This window comes from Procambarus clarkii, chromosome 14 (genome assembly GCF_040958095.1).
Source record: "Procambarus clarkii isolate CNS0578487 chromosome 14, FALCON_Pclarkii_2.0, whole genome shotgun sequence".
NCBI classification, from domain to species: domain Eukaryota; kingdom Metazoa; phylum Arthropoda; class Malacostraca; order Decapoda; family Cambaridae; genus Procambarus; species Procambarus clarkii.
Genome location: NC_091163.1, coordinates 6,665,798 through 6,682,070, shown reverse-complemented (window position 1 = coordinate 6,682,070; position 16,273 = coordinate 6,665,798). Strand labels below are relative to the sequence as shown.

At 41.9% G+C, this 16,273-nt stretch overlaps 1 protein-coding gene and 1 long non-coding RNA gene across 7 annotated transcripts in view; one reads left to right on the top strand and one right to left on the bottom strand.

Moving 5' to 3' along the window:
* The window catches only part of Syt1 (Synaptotagmin 1), a 76,695-nt gene that overhangs the window by 28,223 nt on the left and 32,199 nt on the right, over positions 1 to 16,273 (top strand). For 4 of the 6 annotated variants that reach the window (XM_045765136.2, XM_045765122.2, XM_069324289.1 and 1 more), the window contains exons 3-9: positions 185 to 205; positions 3,581 to 3,610; positions 7,323 to 7,466; positions 9,400 to 9,539; positions 10,492 to 10,587; positions 11,386 to 11,487; positions 12,328 to 12,420. In XM_045765136.2, the coding sequence (XP_045621092.1) occupies positions 185 to 205; positions 3,581 to 3,610; positions 7,323 to 7,466; positions 9,400 to 9,539; positions 10,492 to 10,587; positions 11,386 to 11,487; positions 12,328 to 12,420 (626 nt within the window). The remainder of the gene's footprint in view (positions 1 to 184; positions 206 to 3,580; positions 3,611 to 7,322; positions 7,467 to 9,399; positions 9,540 to 10,491; positions 10,588 to 11,385; positions 11,488 to 12,327; positions 12,421 to 16,273) is intronic. The other 2 variants (XM_045765146.2, XM_045765156.2) reach the window with 2 other exon arrangements.
* The window catches only part of LOC123772151 (uncharacterized), a 41,064-nt gene continuing 37,222 nt past the window's right edge, over positions 12,432 to 16,273 (bottom strand). The window contains exon 3 of the long non-coding RNA XR_006774628.2: positions 12,432 to 13,088. This is a non-coding gene — a long non-coding RNA (uncharacterized lncRNA). The remainder of the gene's footprint in view (positions 13,089 to 16,273) is intronic.

Genomic DNA, 16,273 nt, shown 5'->3' with positions numbered 1-16,273 from the left:
TAACCAGTGGTCGTTGCAGCCAGTGGTAGTAGTAACCAGTGGTCGTTGCAGCCAGTGGTAGTAGTAACCAGTGGTCGTTACAGCCAGTGGTCGTAGTAACCAGTGGTCGTAGTTACGTGTCCTGCACAATAGATGCACCAATGCACACTTTTAATTTGTTTGTTTCTTGTTTTCATTGTTTTAGAGAACATCACGGAGGGAGTTGGTAAGTAGATTGTGTTTAGTTGTGCTCCTTGTCGCTTGCTTCATTGTTGACAAGAACACTGTGTTCTTGTTCACGGCTTCACTACCTCTTGCTTCATTGTTGACAAGAACACTGTGTTCTTGTTCACGCCTTCACTACCTCTTGCTTCCTTCTTGACAAGAACACTGTGTTCTTGTTCACGCCTTCACTACCTCTTGCTTCCTTCTTGACAAGAACACTGTGTTCTTGTTCACACCTTCACTACCTCTTGCTTCCTTCTTGACAAGAACACTGTGTTCTTGTTCACACCTTCACTACCTCTTGCTTCCTTCTTGACAAGAACACTGTGTTCTTGTTCACACCTTCACTACCTGTTGCTTCCTTCTTGACAAGAACACTGTGTTCTTGTTCACACCTTCACTACCTGTTGCTTCCTTCTTGACAAGAACACTGTGTTCTTGTTCACACCTTCACTACCGTTGCTTCCTTCTTGACAAGAACACTGTGTTCTTGTTCACATCTTCATTACTTTTTGCATTATTTATTCAATCTTTGTATATATTATTGACATGTATTTTAACTCTAGGCTCTGGCGAAGTAGAACATTAAATATTAGTTTAGTGTTCAATATGATAGTGAACACTCTAATGTTTCCATGTTGCAGAGAAGCAACACTGACGAACACCCACATGTTGCAGAGAAGCAGCACACACTCCACAACCACAACACACACTCCACAACCACAACACACACTCCACAACCACAACACACACTCAACAACCACAACACACTCAAGTACAAGGCATAATTCAGCAGCTAGTCACACCTCAAGTATTAACCCCAGTGGCAGTATCAGTCCACTCACCGCTAAGCTTACCACCTCTAAGCTTACAGCCTCTCACAAAGCTTTCGAAATCACATATCTTATGGCTTAACTGAACTTGCTAACACAACGCTTCCACGTCTCATTCCTCAAACTTATTCGTGAGTCAGAGGCGGCGATAGACACAGACATGAGTCAGAGGCAGAGATAGACACAGACATGAGTCAGTGACAGCCATAGACACAGACATGAGTCAGAGGCAGCGATAGACACAGACATGAGTCAGAGGCAGAGATAGACACAGACATGAGTCAGTGACAGCCATAGACACAGACATGAGTCAGAGGCAGCCATAGACACAGACATGAGTCAGAGGCAGCGATAGACACAGACATGAGTCAGTGACAGCCATAGACACAGACATGAGTCAGAGACAGCCATAGACACAGACATGAGTCAGAGACAGCCATAGACACAGACATGAGTCAGTGACAGCCATAGACACAGACATGAGTCAGAGACAGCCATAGACACAGACATGAGTCAGAGATAGACACAGACATGAGTCACAAAGAGCCACAAACACATACAAACATAAACAAATAGCATCCAAACAGACACGAACCAAAAACATAGAACGATTTATTAATATAACTAGATTCAGGTAGTCCAGGTTCACCTGTGTTCACCTGTTCATCTCTCATGTGCTAATCCACCTGTGTTCACCTGCACATCTCTCATTTACTAATTGATTCACCCGTGTTCACCTGTAATAATTAATCCACCTGTGTTCACCTGCACATCTCTCATTTACTAATTGACTCACCTGTGTTCACCTGTAATAATTAATCCACCTGTGTTCACCTGCACATCTCTCATTTACTAATTGATTCACCCGTGTTCACCTGTAATAATTAATCCACCTGTGTTCACCTGCACATCTCTCATTTACTAATTGATTCACCCGTGTTCACCTGTAATAATTAATCCACCTGTGTTCACCTGCACATCTCTCATTTACTAATTGACTCACCTGTGTTCACCTGTAATAATTAATCCACCTGTGTTCACCTGCACATCTCTCATTTACTAATTGACTCACCTGTGTTCACCTGTTACCTATAGCACCAGTAGTTTGTATATTCTATTTTTTGTAGTGACCACACTTGTTTCTTGTTCCGTATTGGTTTGTTTGTGTTTGATTTATTATTATTATTATTATTATTATTATGTGATTTCCGTGACTGAAACGATTATCAGTGTTGCATATAGTATATACAGGTATATTACATGTATAGTATGTGTATAGTACATGTATATCACATGTACCATACGTGTATAGTATACATGTATAGTATGTGTATGTGTATGCATATGGTACGTGTATAAAACATGCATAATACATGTATGGTACGTGTATAAAACATGCATAATACGTGTATGGTACGTGTACAAAACATGCATAATACGTGTATGGTACGTGTACAAAACATGCATAATACGTGTATAGTACGTGTATAAAACATGTATAATACATGTATAGAACATGTATAATACGAGTATGGTACATGTATAGAACATGTATAGGTATATTATACGTGTATAGAACATGTATAATACGTGTATGGTACCGGTATGTGTAATAATACACATATGGTACATGTATAGAACATGTACAACACACGTATAGTGGGTCATGCTCATACACCGTACGTCCTCCTCCTCTTCCTGGATGATCAGACACTGGGTCAAGAAGACTGTGATGGATCCCTCTGGCTTGTGTGCTTCAACCTTCTCTGTGAATCTCACACGAGACTAAAAACTTCTCACTAATATATAAGAAATCTAAATTTCACCAGGACAAAAATATCCTCCCTCCCCTTCCCCGTCTGAATTTGGACCCGATAAAGCGACGTATGGTTTATGGAGCTTTATATGGACATATATGTGTATGTATATAGTATACACATACATATATGTGTATGTATATAGTATACACATACATATATGTGTATGTATATAGTATACACATACATATATGTGCGTGTGTGTGTGTGTGCTCACCTATTTGTGTCTGCAGGATCGAGCATTGAATGTGTGTGTGTGTGTGTGTGTGTGTGTGTGTGTGTACTCACCTTGTTGAGTTTGCCGGATCGAGCATATTGCTAGGTGAACAGATGCATCAGGTGTAAAGAAAGGTTCCCAAATGCCTCGCGCTGCCCGGGAATCGAACCCGGGACCAACTGGCTGTGCGTACCCTTGCACATTGAGTCACAAATGTGGGAGGGAAGTGCCGAAGACTTTCTGCCAGTTTAGGAACATGCAGTCACCCCAGCCTTCTCTTTGATGGGTAGCTGTTATCTTGTTATTGAACTACGTGAAACTTGTTACATCTTGTGTGTGTGTGTGTGTGTGTGTGTGTGTGTGTGTGTGTGTGTGTGTGTGTGTGTGTGTGTGTGTGTGTGTGTGTGTGTGTGTGTGGGTGTGTGTGTTTATGTGGATTTTCATGTCTGTATGGTTGGTGATTATTCTACGTATAAACTTACTTATTTTCTCTTTATTTTTTCTGTAAGAACTGACGGAGGCGGTGACGCTGGCGAGCGGTGAGTAACGAGGGAGAGAGAGAGGCGTCCCTCCCTCCCTCACACACACACACACACACACACTCACTCATTTTACTCCCTGCTCGCTCTTGTGCCAGATCTCAGCATCTTGCGTGTGGTGGTGGAGGAGGCTGGTGGCCAGGCACGAGATGAGTATCTGTGGCGCCAGCGCTCACTAGCCTTGGACGTGAGCGCTGAGCGCCTTTAGCACCCGTTGCTCAGCGCTCGTTACTGGCCGCTCTCACCATCCCAGCGCTCTCTACTCTTATGTGTGTGTTGATCTGAGCGCCACTTGGCTCTTGCGTGCGGTGTGTGTGTGATTGTACTGATTGCGTGCCAATTGGCTTGTTTAACTCGCAGTTGTCTCCTTCATGAAACGATTCAGCATGCATGCTGTCGATGCTGCAAAGTCTTGTATATATATATATATATATATATATATATATATATATATATATATATATATATATATATATATATATATATATATATATATATATATGTTCAAGTATGTTGGAAATTAAGATATTTTGGACAGCTGAAACTTGAAGATCATCGGAAGTTTCAAAATATGAAGTTTCTACATCAGTTTCAATTTGAAAAGCTGAAGCTTCGTTACATAAACGCTTAGAAACTGAAGCTTTTTGTTCTGCCCATTGGGTTCTGTAGCCTAAACATCTGGAGTTTGAATATCTGAAGCTCTTAACATATATAACTTTAATATATGAAGCTTTAATATCTGAAACTAACGTCTGGAACTTCAATATCTGAAGCTTTATTACACGAAGATTAATACTCTTTTAAGTTCTTTAATATTCGAAGTATGAATGGATTTTGGAACGTCAAGTTCCGAACTGGAAGATTCTGGAACGTCAAGTTCCGAACTGGAAGATTCTGGAAGTTTTAAGATTTAAAGTTTTGATGTTTCAAAACTTCATGTTAAGTACTTTAAGAACACACAAGAGCCTTCAGGACTGGAGCATAAAGATATGTGGATTAAATACGATTGGGAACTTAAAGAAAGGAAGATTAAGGATGTAATGCACTACTAAGTTCGTTGAACTTAGGCTCAGGAGCGCCAAGAACCTCATCATTGGAATCTTCTAAGTTTCAAGATCAGAAACAGAAAGACAATTTGGACGTGAAAATCTAAATCTTAAAAGGTTTGAACTTTTGAAATCTTTAAGAGCATTTTGGGCATGATTATCACTACAACCCTGGTTAGTGGAGGCAGGTGTGTGGGTGTGGGGGCCAGGCAGGTGGTGAGGGTATGGGGAGGCAGGTGGTGTGGGTGTGGGGGCCAGGCAGGTGGTGTGGGTGTGGGGGCCAGGCAGGTGGTGTGGGTGTGGGGGCCAGGCAGGTGGTGTGGGTGTGGGGGCCAGGCAGGTGGTGTGGGTGTGGGGGCCAGGCAGGTGGTGTGGGTGTGGGGGCCAGGCAGGTGGTGTGGGTGTGAGGGCCAGGCAGGTGGTGTGGGTGTGTGGGCCAGGCAGGTGGTGTGGGTGTGGGGGCCAGGCAGGTGGTGTGGGTGTGGGGGCCAGGCAGGTGTGGGTGTGAGGGCCAGGCAGGTGGTGTGGGTGTGGGGGCCAGGCAGGTGGTGTGGGTGTGGGGGCCAGGCAGGTGGTGTGGGTGTGGGGGCCAGGCAGGTGGTGAGGGTGTGGGGGCCAGGCAGGTGGTGTGGGTGTAGGGGCCAGGCAGGTGGTGTGGGTGTAAGAGCCAGGCAGGTGGGTGTGGAGAGGCAGGTGGTGTGGGTGTAGGGACCAGGCAGGTGGGTGTTGGGAGGCAGGTGGTGTGGGTGTAGGGAGGCAGGTGGTGTGGGTGTGGGGGCCAGGCAGGTGGTGAGGGTGTGGGGGCCAGGTAGGTGGTGAGGGTGTGGGGGCCAGGCAGGTGGTGTGGGTGTGGGGGCCAGGCAGGTGGTGAGGGTGTGGGGGCCAGGCAGGTGGTGAGGGTGTGGGGGCCAGGCAGGTGGTGTGGGTGTGGGGGCCAGGCAGGTGGTGAGGGTGTGGGGGCCAGGCAGGTGGTGAGGGTGTGGGGGCCAGGCAGGTGGTGAGGGTGTGGGGGCCAGGCAGGTGGTGTGGGTGTGGGGTCCAGGCAGGTGGGTGTGGAGAAGCAGGTGGTGTGGGTGTAGGGTCCAGGCAGGTGGGTGTGGAGAAGCAGGTGGTGTGGGTGTAGGGTCCAGGCAGGTGGGTGTGGAGAAGCAGGTGGTGTGGGTGTAGGGTCCAGGCAGGTGGGTGTGGAGAGGCAGGTGGTGTGGGTGTAGGGACCAGGCAGGTGGTGTGGGTGTGGGGGCCAGGCAGGTGGGTGTGGAGAGGTAGGTGGTGTGGGTGTAGGGACCAGGCAGGTGGGTGTTGGGAGGCAGGTGGTGTGGGTGTAGGGACCAGGCAGGTGGGTGTTGGGAGGCAGGTGGTGTGGGTGTAGGGACCAGGCAGGTGGGTGTGGAGAGGCAGGTGGTGTGGGTGTAGGGACCAGGCAGGTGGGTGTTGGGAGGCAGGTGGTGTGGGTGTAGGGACCAGGCAGGTGGGTGTGGAGAGGCAGGTGGTGTGGGTGTAAGGACCAGGCAGGTGGGTGTGGAGAGGCAGGTGGTGTGGGTGTAGGGACCAGGCAGGTGGGTGTGGAGAGGCAGGTGGTGTGGGTGTAGGGACCAGGCAGGTGGGTGTGGAGAGGCAGGTGGTGTGGGTGTAGGGACCAGGCAGGTGGGTGTGGAGAGGCAGGTGGTGTGGGTGTAGGGACCAGGCAGGTGGGTGTGGAGAGGCAGGTGGTGTGGGTGTAGGGACCAGGCAGGTGGGTGTGGAGAGGCAGGTGGTGTGGGTGTAGGGACCAGGCAGGTGGTGCGGGTGTAGGGACCAGGCAGGTGGGTGTAGTTGCGGGTGTTGGAAGCTAGCAAAGCTTGGTGCCAGGTCGGAGCGTGCAGGAGCAGAGTGCCTCGCGGCGCCACACACACTGCCACTCATCTTGCTGCCTCCCTCGACTGTAACGCCTTTTTCTTAGTCATAATAATTATAGTTTTATCATACTGTATTTTTGTATTATTGTGCTTTATTCTTTAACTCGTATTTCTTTGACTCTTTGTATGCTATGCTTGTCCTCTTTTTCTTTGTTTATGTTTGTTGGTCTTATATGCATGGTCCTTGGTGTGTGTGTGTGTTTGTTTTATTGCACTCACTTATACTCATCTTTATATATCATTCACATGTGTTAATGCTCAGTATGATTATATTGGCCATCATGTGTGTAGGTCACAATGTGGCCACCCCTGCTGACTCTATAGTTCCTCTCCAAGCCCCTTCTGACTCTATACTTCTACCCCTGCTCACTCGATGATTCTCCCCCCCCCTGCTGACTCTATATTTCCATTCCTGCAAACTCGATACTCCCATATCCCTTCCGACTCTACTGTCCCCGTTCCACTCTTGCTGACTCTATAGTTCATTACCACCGCTGCTAACTCTATAGTCCCCTGCCTTCTGCCACCCAGGGTGACTATATACTTCCCCCTGTCGACTCTTATAGTCTCCCTACCACCCTCAGCTTACTCTAAACTTCCCCTACCCCCCTCTGCCCTCCACTAATATCATCTTTACACTGACACACACGACTCTTCCTCCCCCGCACCTTCCCTGTCTCCTGACACACACACCCTCACGCCTTGCTCCGTGCCCGACAGAGGGGGGGGGGGTATAAAGTGCCCTACTGACACTCTTGATGCCCCCGACAGCTGTGCCCGAGGCGGAGGAGGTGCCCCCGGCTTCCACCACCATGTCCTCGGGGGAGAAGTTCCAAGAGGAGTTCATGGAGACCGCGGGCATAGTGGCCCAGAAGATGGGTATGCCGGTGGAGGGCCTCATTGCCATCCTTGTGGGTAAGTTCAATTTGGTTGGGGCTTGGGGGAGGGGGGGGGGGGTGTGGGGGGGGTAAGTACGGCATTAATGTAGATGTGGTTTGGAGGGCTAGGAATGTGGAAAGGGTGACTCAGAGGGCTGGAATGTGGAAAGGGTGTGACTCAGAGGGCTGGAATGTGGGGTGTGACTCAGAGGGCTGGAATATAGATGGGGTGGGGGTGTGGCTCAGATGGCTGTAACCTGGGTGACACGAGGGGTGACGCTGGATGACACGAGGTGTGGGGTATTTTGCTATCAGGCAAGGATTTGTTTTTAATTTAAATGTTTAAAAATTGATTTTTTATATATTTTAATTTACTTTTCATTTATTTTATTATCTTATTACTTTAAAAAGTAGACTGTACTTTAAAAGTTTATCCTGCTAGGTGTTTACTTGTACATATAGTTGGGAGGGGGGAGGGGGTTATATTACATAGTCTATTAATCAAGTAATTGATAATTCGAATAAACTATAAAATTATTGTGTGTTAGTTTTATAAAATGTTATATTGTAAAACTGGGTTAGTATAGCTGTAAGCTCTTATCTGTTAAAGTTGTTATGGCCTGCTTCGGCAGTCGGGATTTCTTCACTTCACCAAATTTCTCATGGGATCACGATTTACCTGCCAACAAGTTACACCGCAAAAAAACTGACAATAACATGTAAAGTATAAGTGTGACACATGAAATTTGGGCAGTTATAATGGGTAAACTAAGCTTACCCATATTGGGGGCTGTTGCCTCTGTGCGTAACTAAAATGAATCTAATATTATCAGGCCTTCTAAACATAGATAAGTATTCACAACGAATATAAAGGTACTCCCGTTGTTAGTGAGGTTGCTGGGGCAGTTTCACTGTTGGTAGACTTCTAATTTTGAGTCTTTGAAGTGATGTGCGTCATTAAAAATAACACACGAGGAACCCCTCTCTGTTTTGTTTACAATCTACTCTGGAGTCAGCTGTGTCTCAGAATATATGGTTCCAATTTCTATTTTTATATTGACTTCAGGGAGGTAGACTGTAGTTTTATTGATAATTATATTAGATCCAGTCATAAAGAACACTTTTTTATTCATTCTAATATCTAGACTGGTGTTTTAAGATATACGTGTGTTGTTAAATAAATATGTTGTTAGGTCATGGGATATCCCATTTTCTGTAATTCCTTTACTGTATAACTGAAGTAAATTAACAACATCTTATGGCGGTTATTATGTTAGTGTCGGCTTTCCGACACGAGGGGTGAAGCTGGATGACACGACGGGTGAAGCTGGATGACACGAGGGGATGAAGCTGGATGAGCTGGAATGGGTCTGGAAAGAAAACAGTGTGTATGGGATTGTTGTTATATGTCTGAACGTGAGTCTTGGGTCATTGGAATGGATGGAATGTGACTCAGGTGTCGCTGGAATGGATGGAATGTGACTCAGGTGTCGCTGGAATGGGTGGAATGTGACTCAGGTGTCGCTGGAATGGATGGAATGTGACTCAGGTGTCACTGGAATGGATGGAATGTGACTCAGGTGTCGCTGGAATGGATGGAATGTGACTCAGGTGTCGCTGGAATCGGTGGAATGTGACTCAGGTGTCACTGGAATGGGTAGAACTGGTGTCGCATTGTGTCTCACGGATGTGTCTCGCAGGAGCCTTAAGAACGGGCCACCACTCAGTAAATGAAACCTGGTGGGCACCGACCCTAGAGTTTAACACCTTCGGAACAACAACACTACCCTTAGTTACAACTGCTTAAGCCACAACTGCATACAATCAACTCTTGTAAGTGCAGGGTGAGTGAGGCACAGGTTTATATTGGCAGTTAATACGTGTGTCTGTAGCAGGTGCAATTTAACAGCAACCAGGTGTGTCTGCAACAGGTGTGTAAGGCGGTAACTAACCGTGCTTGTCTGTAACAGGTGTAGGCATCGTCATCCTTGCCATCTGTTTCTGCTGTATCCGACGATGCTTCAAGAAGAGACGCACCAAGAAGGGCAAGGATGGAAAGGGCGCCGACATGAAGAGTGTCCAGCTCTTGGGCTCGGCTTACAAAGACAAGGTTAGACCCACCGTTACGTGTATATATATATATATATATATATATATATATATATATATATATATATATATATATATATATATATATATATATATTATATATATATATACATATATATATATACATATATATATATATATATATATATATATATATATATATATATATATATACATATATATATATATATATATATATATATATATATATATATATATATATACATATATATATATATATATATATATATATATATATATATATATATATATATATGTCGTACCTAGTAGCCAGAATGCACCTCTCGGCCTACTATGCAGGGCCCGATTTGCCTAATAAGCCAAGTTTTCCTGAATTAATATATTTTCTCTAATTTTTTTCTGATGAAATGATAAAGCTACCCATTTCATTATGTGTGAGGTAAATTTTTTTTATTGGAGTTAAAATTAACATAGATATATGACCGAACCTAGCCAACCCTACCTAACCTAACCTAACCTATCTTTATAGGTTAGGTTAGGTTAGGTAGCCGAAAAAGTTAGGTTAGGTTAGGTTAGGTAGGTTAGGTAGTCGAAAAACAATTAATTCATGAAAACTTGGCTTATTAGGCAAATTGGGCCTTGCATAGTAGGCTGAGAAGTGCGTTCTGGCTACTAGGTACGACATATATATATATATATATATATATATATATATATATATATATATATATATATATATATATATATATATATATATATATATAATTTTGAGTTATAACCGAGTGTATACAAGAAGTTGAGGTTTAAAGCTGATTAATGAGTCTACTCATATGATGTTCATAGGTGCTTGAGAACTCTACTTCCAGCACCTTGTTCACACAGTAATGTTAGTCACTAGAGGCTCCAGTTTCCATTAACGTACGAACCTCTAGTTACTAGTATATAGTTCAGTAAATATTGTCGATCGGCAGGCCGACATGGAGGAGCTAACAGAGAATGCTGAAGACATCGCCGAGGAAGGAGAGAGCAAGAAAAGTGAAGAGAAGCTAGGTCGTCTAAACTTCAAGGTAAACATCTAATCTACAGTATTGTAGCTCAGAGCGCCACCTTGTGTCCTATCAATGCCTTCACTTCCCTATTAATCCCCCGTCCCCACAACCATCATTCTTGTTTTACTCGAGTACTGTCTCTACTTCCGCTACTTACCGCCCTCCCTCCTACTTCTCTCGTGTACTGTCTCTACTTCCTGTATCTGCTGTTTAATTACTGATCAAAGTGATCAACCACAAACTTTTGTTTCATTCGTTATCTTTATTTTTCAATACGTCACGTTCACACCGGGACTGGTATGTCTTACATCGTGTCCCATAGGATGGGACACGATGTATCCACATATAGGAACTCCATCATGTGTTCTTAGACTTCACCACGTGTTCTTATCTCTGGTCTTCTTGTAACCCATACTCCAGAACGCTCCTGCACGTGTAGCCTTCACGTTCTTTGAATAACTTTTCTTACATAACATTCTTATTCATCAGATATAATGATAAATTATCCATTATACATAGACCAATACGTTGTTATTGCTTAATGTTTGTTTTATTCATTTACTGCAATGTATCATTATTCTTTTAAGAACATAACACAAGTTGCTTATGTTATGCAGGCGATGAGTCACAATAACGTGGCTAAAGTATGTTGACCAGACCACACACTAGAAGGTGAAGGGACGACGACGTTTCGGTCCGTCCTGGACCATTCTCAAGTCGATTGCTTATGTTATATATTTGAGTCTAGTTTGATGGGCGATCACCATATTATGTTAAATTATACACAGCTGTTCCACGCTTGTTATTCTCTTGTAGCTCGAGTACGACTTCAACTCCAACAGTCTGAGTGTAACGGCGATTCAGTGTGAGGAACTACCTGCCCTGGACATGGGTGGCACCAGTGACCCCTATGTCAAGGTCAGTGCTATCATAGTCGACCCATCTTTTAATGCCCCCTTCCCCCATTATTTTTGTCATGATTGTGTGTTTACAAATGGATTTCTCCAGAATGCTTGTTACGTTTAGGTCGGAAGAGAAACAATCTCCGTCCACTCATAGTTTATTCTCAAGCAACAACAACAATGACGTCACAGGTATATGTTACATAACTTACTATTTACAGTGTTATAAACAAAAAGAGCATCTGCTCAAAACATGCTACACTTAACGTCTGTAGGACTTAATCCTACAAGATACCTTAATCCTAACAATGCCACGCCTTCGAAGTCTAGGAGAAACTATGAGCAGATGAGCAGTGAGAATGCAGCACAAGATTATTAAGGCCCCCCCTTGTCAGGGCAACACCCCCCCCTCTCACTTCTCATGTTACTCAAATGGAATATAATTCTGTCTTTGCCCATTTTTATCTGCTGTCCAATCTGAGTCTAATGACGCTAAGGTTTACTTTAGAGAAAAGCATCGCATATTATATTTTATATATATATATATATATATATATATATATATATATATATATATATATATATATATATATATATATATATATATATATATAATATACCTGTATATATAAAATACCTGAAGATGGATCAAATAAAAAATTGTATTGCATGTTTGGTGGAGTAAATTGGCATATTGTTTGTCATTTGGTGTGATGCAATGATTTAAATATGTGTGTGCTTGGGAGTACCTAGAGTGCCGGGTTCGAATCCTCGGCATGGCTTCAACTGATTTTCTCATTTGCTATTGTTAAAAATGTTCCCTTCAAGACAAATAATACTGCTAATTATATTACAGGTGTATTTATTGCCGGACAAGAAGAAGAAGTTTGAGACAAAAGTGCATCGCAAGACACTAAACCCTGTCTTCAACGAGACCTTCACTTTCAAGGTTAATGCCTTTGTTTACTTGGCCTCTGTGCACACGTACGTGTGTGTGTGTGTGTGTGTGTGTGTGTGTGTGTGTGTGTGTGTGTGTGTGTGTGTGTGTGTGTGTGTGTGTGTGTAATTACCTAAGTGTAGTTACAGGATGAGAGCTACGCTCGTGGTGTCCCGTCTTCCCAGCACTCTTTGTCATATAACGCTTTGAAACTACTGACGGTCTTGGCCTCCACCACCTTCTCACCTAACTTGTTCCAACCGTCTACCACTCTGTTTGCGAATGTGAGTGTGTGTGTGTGTACTCACCTATTTGTACTCACCTCTTTGTATTTGCGGGGGTTGAGCTTTGGCTCTTTGGTCCCGCCTCTCAACTGTCCATCAACTGGTGTGCAGATTCCTGAGCCTATTGGGCACTATCATATCTACATTTGAAACTGTGTATGGAGTCAGCCTCCACCACATTACTGCCTAATACATTCCATCCGTTAACTATTCTGACACTGAAAAAGTTCCTTCTGACGTGTGTGTGTGTGTGTGTGTGTGTGTGTGTGTGTGTGTGTACTTACCTAGCTATACTGCCATGGGTGTGCTTGCGGAATTTGAGTATCAGTCGGGTCTTCTGCCAGTTTCTTTTGAAAACTTTCATCATGTGAATCTTCCTCATAACTGTTGTCTCATCTGCAAGTACCATCAAAATACGGTGTATTATTCGAGAGGGCAGATTGAATCTGTAGTCTAATATTGTGCTTTGTTGATGTCACTCCCTAATCCCATACCACCATTTTCATTTTCAACTCAAGCATTTTCTTTTATTCACCTTGTATCATTTCAGTGGCCTCCCCACCTTGTTTCCAACCCCTCATTATCCTACAGTTTCTTGCATTCCAGTTTAGTGGACTTTTCTCAGACCATCTCTATAGTTAAGTTCTAAACTTTGTGCAGCATTCCGCAGGCCTTCTCTATTCTGGGTCGTTGCACCATTTGTGCTTCGACTGGAATGTTTAATGTGATTACCTAAGTGTAATTACCTATTACACTTAGGTAATTACATCAAACATTACAGTCGACTCGCAAATGGGGCAACAACCCAGAACAGAAGAGGCTTGCGGAATGCAACACGAAGTCCAGAATTTAACTATAGAGATGGTCTATAGTTAAATTCTGATGTGTGATAGTAGGGGTTCCAGTGTTTGTCCTGTATGTTTATGCTGGGTTTGGCCACGTTTTGTATAAGAATTTAAGAATTGGCGTTTCATAGGTTTAAAATGTAAATTTGTTTACGAACGGTAAAAGTTAGAGGTAAATATACAATATATATATATATATATATATATATATATATATATATATATATATATATATATATATATATATATATATATATATTAGTATATTTTGGTAGCAGTCTTTCCTGTAGACATATATTATTAAATATGACCGAAAAAGTAAGATTAATAATTCTAACACGAATTTTCTCAATCTTTCGTACATTTCTTTTCACTGTTGGAGGTAAATCAAAAATCAATTCTCCAAAATTCATTTTTATCTCTAGTCTGACGCGACACGAGCGCGTTTCGTAAAACTTATTACATTTTCAAAGACTTTAGTTTACAAATACACAACTGAATAGAAATTAATTTAAATGATGTTGATGAAATATTAATTTCATCAACACAAGACAGAACAAGAGGTGGCATTAATAGGGTATTAATTTCATCAACAATGATGAAATTAATACCCTATTAATGCCACCTCTTGTTCTGTCTTGTGTTGATGAAATTAATACCCTATTAATGCCACCTCACCCCATCCACCTCACTCAAATGTAGATATAAAATCGGAGATGCGTAAGTTCTATTCAGTTGTGTATTTGTAAACTAAAGTCTTTGAAAATGTAATAAGTTTTACGAAACGCGCTCGTGTCGCGTCAGACTAGAAATAAAAATGAATTTTGGAGAATTGATTTTTGATTTACCTCCAACAGTGAAAAGAAATGTACGAAAGATTGAGAAAATTCGTGTTAGAATTATTAATCTTACTTTTTCGGTCATATTTAATAATATATATATATATATATATATATATATATATATATATATATATATATATATATATATATATATAGTGAAATACAAAATAATTTGATGAAATGCATAGCCATCAGTATTGAACCCAAATTAGAGATCAAAATTACCAGTAGTATGCAGGAAAAATCTAATTGAATGTATCAAGTTTGAATACTGTATATATATATATATATATATATATATATATATATATATATATATATATATATATATATATATATATATATATGATAGTTTGTTATTTGTTAAACAAGTTCAGACAATGTAGTGTATAGGTGTTTCAAGTGATATAACCAGACAATAATTATCTCTTCTTATTAGGTTTATTTAAATGAAGATACCTTTAATTTGGCTAAATTTATAACTTTTCAAATGTTATAACATTCAGGTTAATTACATGTTTATGTTTTATTTGTGTTATATAAAGCTTTAGGATTTATATGATTACTTAAAATGACTATTAAGATACATCATTTGCAAGCTAATAATGGCAATTAAAACAATGTTCAGTAGCAAGTTTGGTGGCCCTAAGAGAATTATGCAACTAATTCTTATAATTATATGAGAATTATATGCATTAACATGCATATTTTTATTTTCATGCATCAACAGGTAACTTGCCCTGGAGTATATAGGCCTGTATTGAGAGCATGATTACCTAGAGTGCCGCCAGCAACCAATACACATCTGCTAGCCACAATACATTTATATATATATATTAGCACTTATAATATTATTATTGGCATGTTTGGTTTTTTTAAACCATCGTTTCCATTCCAATTTTTTGTCATAACTTTATCTGCATTGATAGTTGTAAGAGTATGGCTGGGCTCTTCCTAAAGCAAAAGCCAAGAAGGACGACTTTGTAAGTAAGCAGGCGAGGAGTCACAATAATGTGGCTGAAGTATGTTGACCAGACCACACACTAAAAAGTGAAGAGATGACGACGTTTCGGTCCGTCCTGGACCATTCTCAAGTCATCGACTTGAGAATGGTCCAGGACGGACCGAAACGTCGTCGTCCCTTCACTTTCTAGTGTGTGGTCTGGTCAACTTTGTAAGTTTTTGACCCTATAATATGCTTACCGAGCTGCATTAGGAGGAAATACTTATACAGGTTGCACCAAATTGATCTTAGATTCGTATGTAATGAACTTTTTATCCTTTTTTTTTTGTTTTTGAGTTGACGAAGATTGCTTCATTCTACCAAGTAGACTGACTATACGATCATGGTTCATGTTTATCACATGTCTAGATTTATCATATACAGTTTTTGGAAGAACCACTTGCAGTGTAATATCATCTATCCAGATACATGGCACTTTTTATTGAAGATGAGTTACAAACATAATGTTGGATTTATAGATAGAGCTACAACATACAATACCTAAAGCCACTAATACGCATAGCGTTTCGGGCAAACAATTTTCCACAAAATTATCTGGCACATCTCCTTCGTCTTCTACATTTGGGCATGCAAAATCTTTCCAGCAGTGCAATTTGTCCTTTTCGTTCAAGTGGTTCTTTCAAAAAACATGTGTGTGTACACAACATCTCCTCGCTGCCGCCTTGGACTAGAGCATGCTAGACCCCGAGACGAAATGCTGACTGGTAGATTTAGACCTAGAGGAACCTCGCTTCAAATTTCTCAGCTGCCGATGTCAATATTTCTACTCCTTCCAAGGGTGATTATCATCCCCCCCCCAGCTGTGTCAAATCTTAACTACCATGTGCCATGTTGTGTCATGTGGACAGCTCCTCACATATCACGTATCAC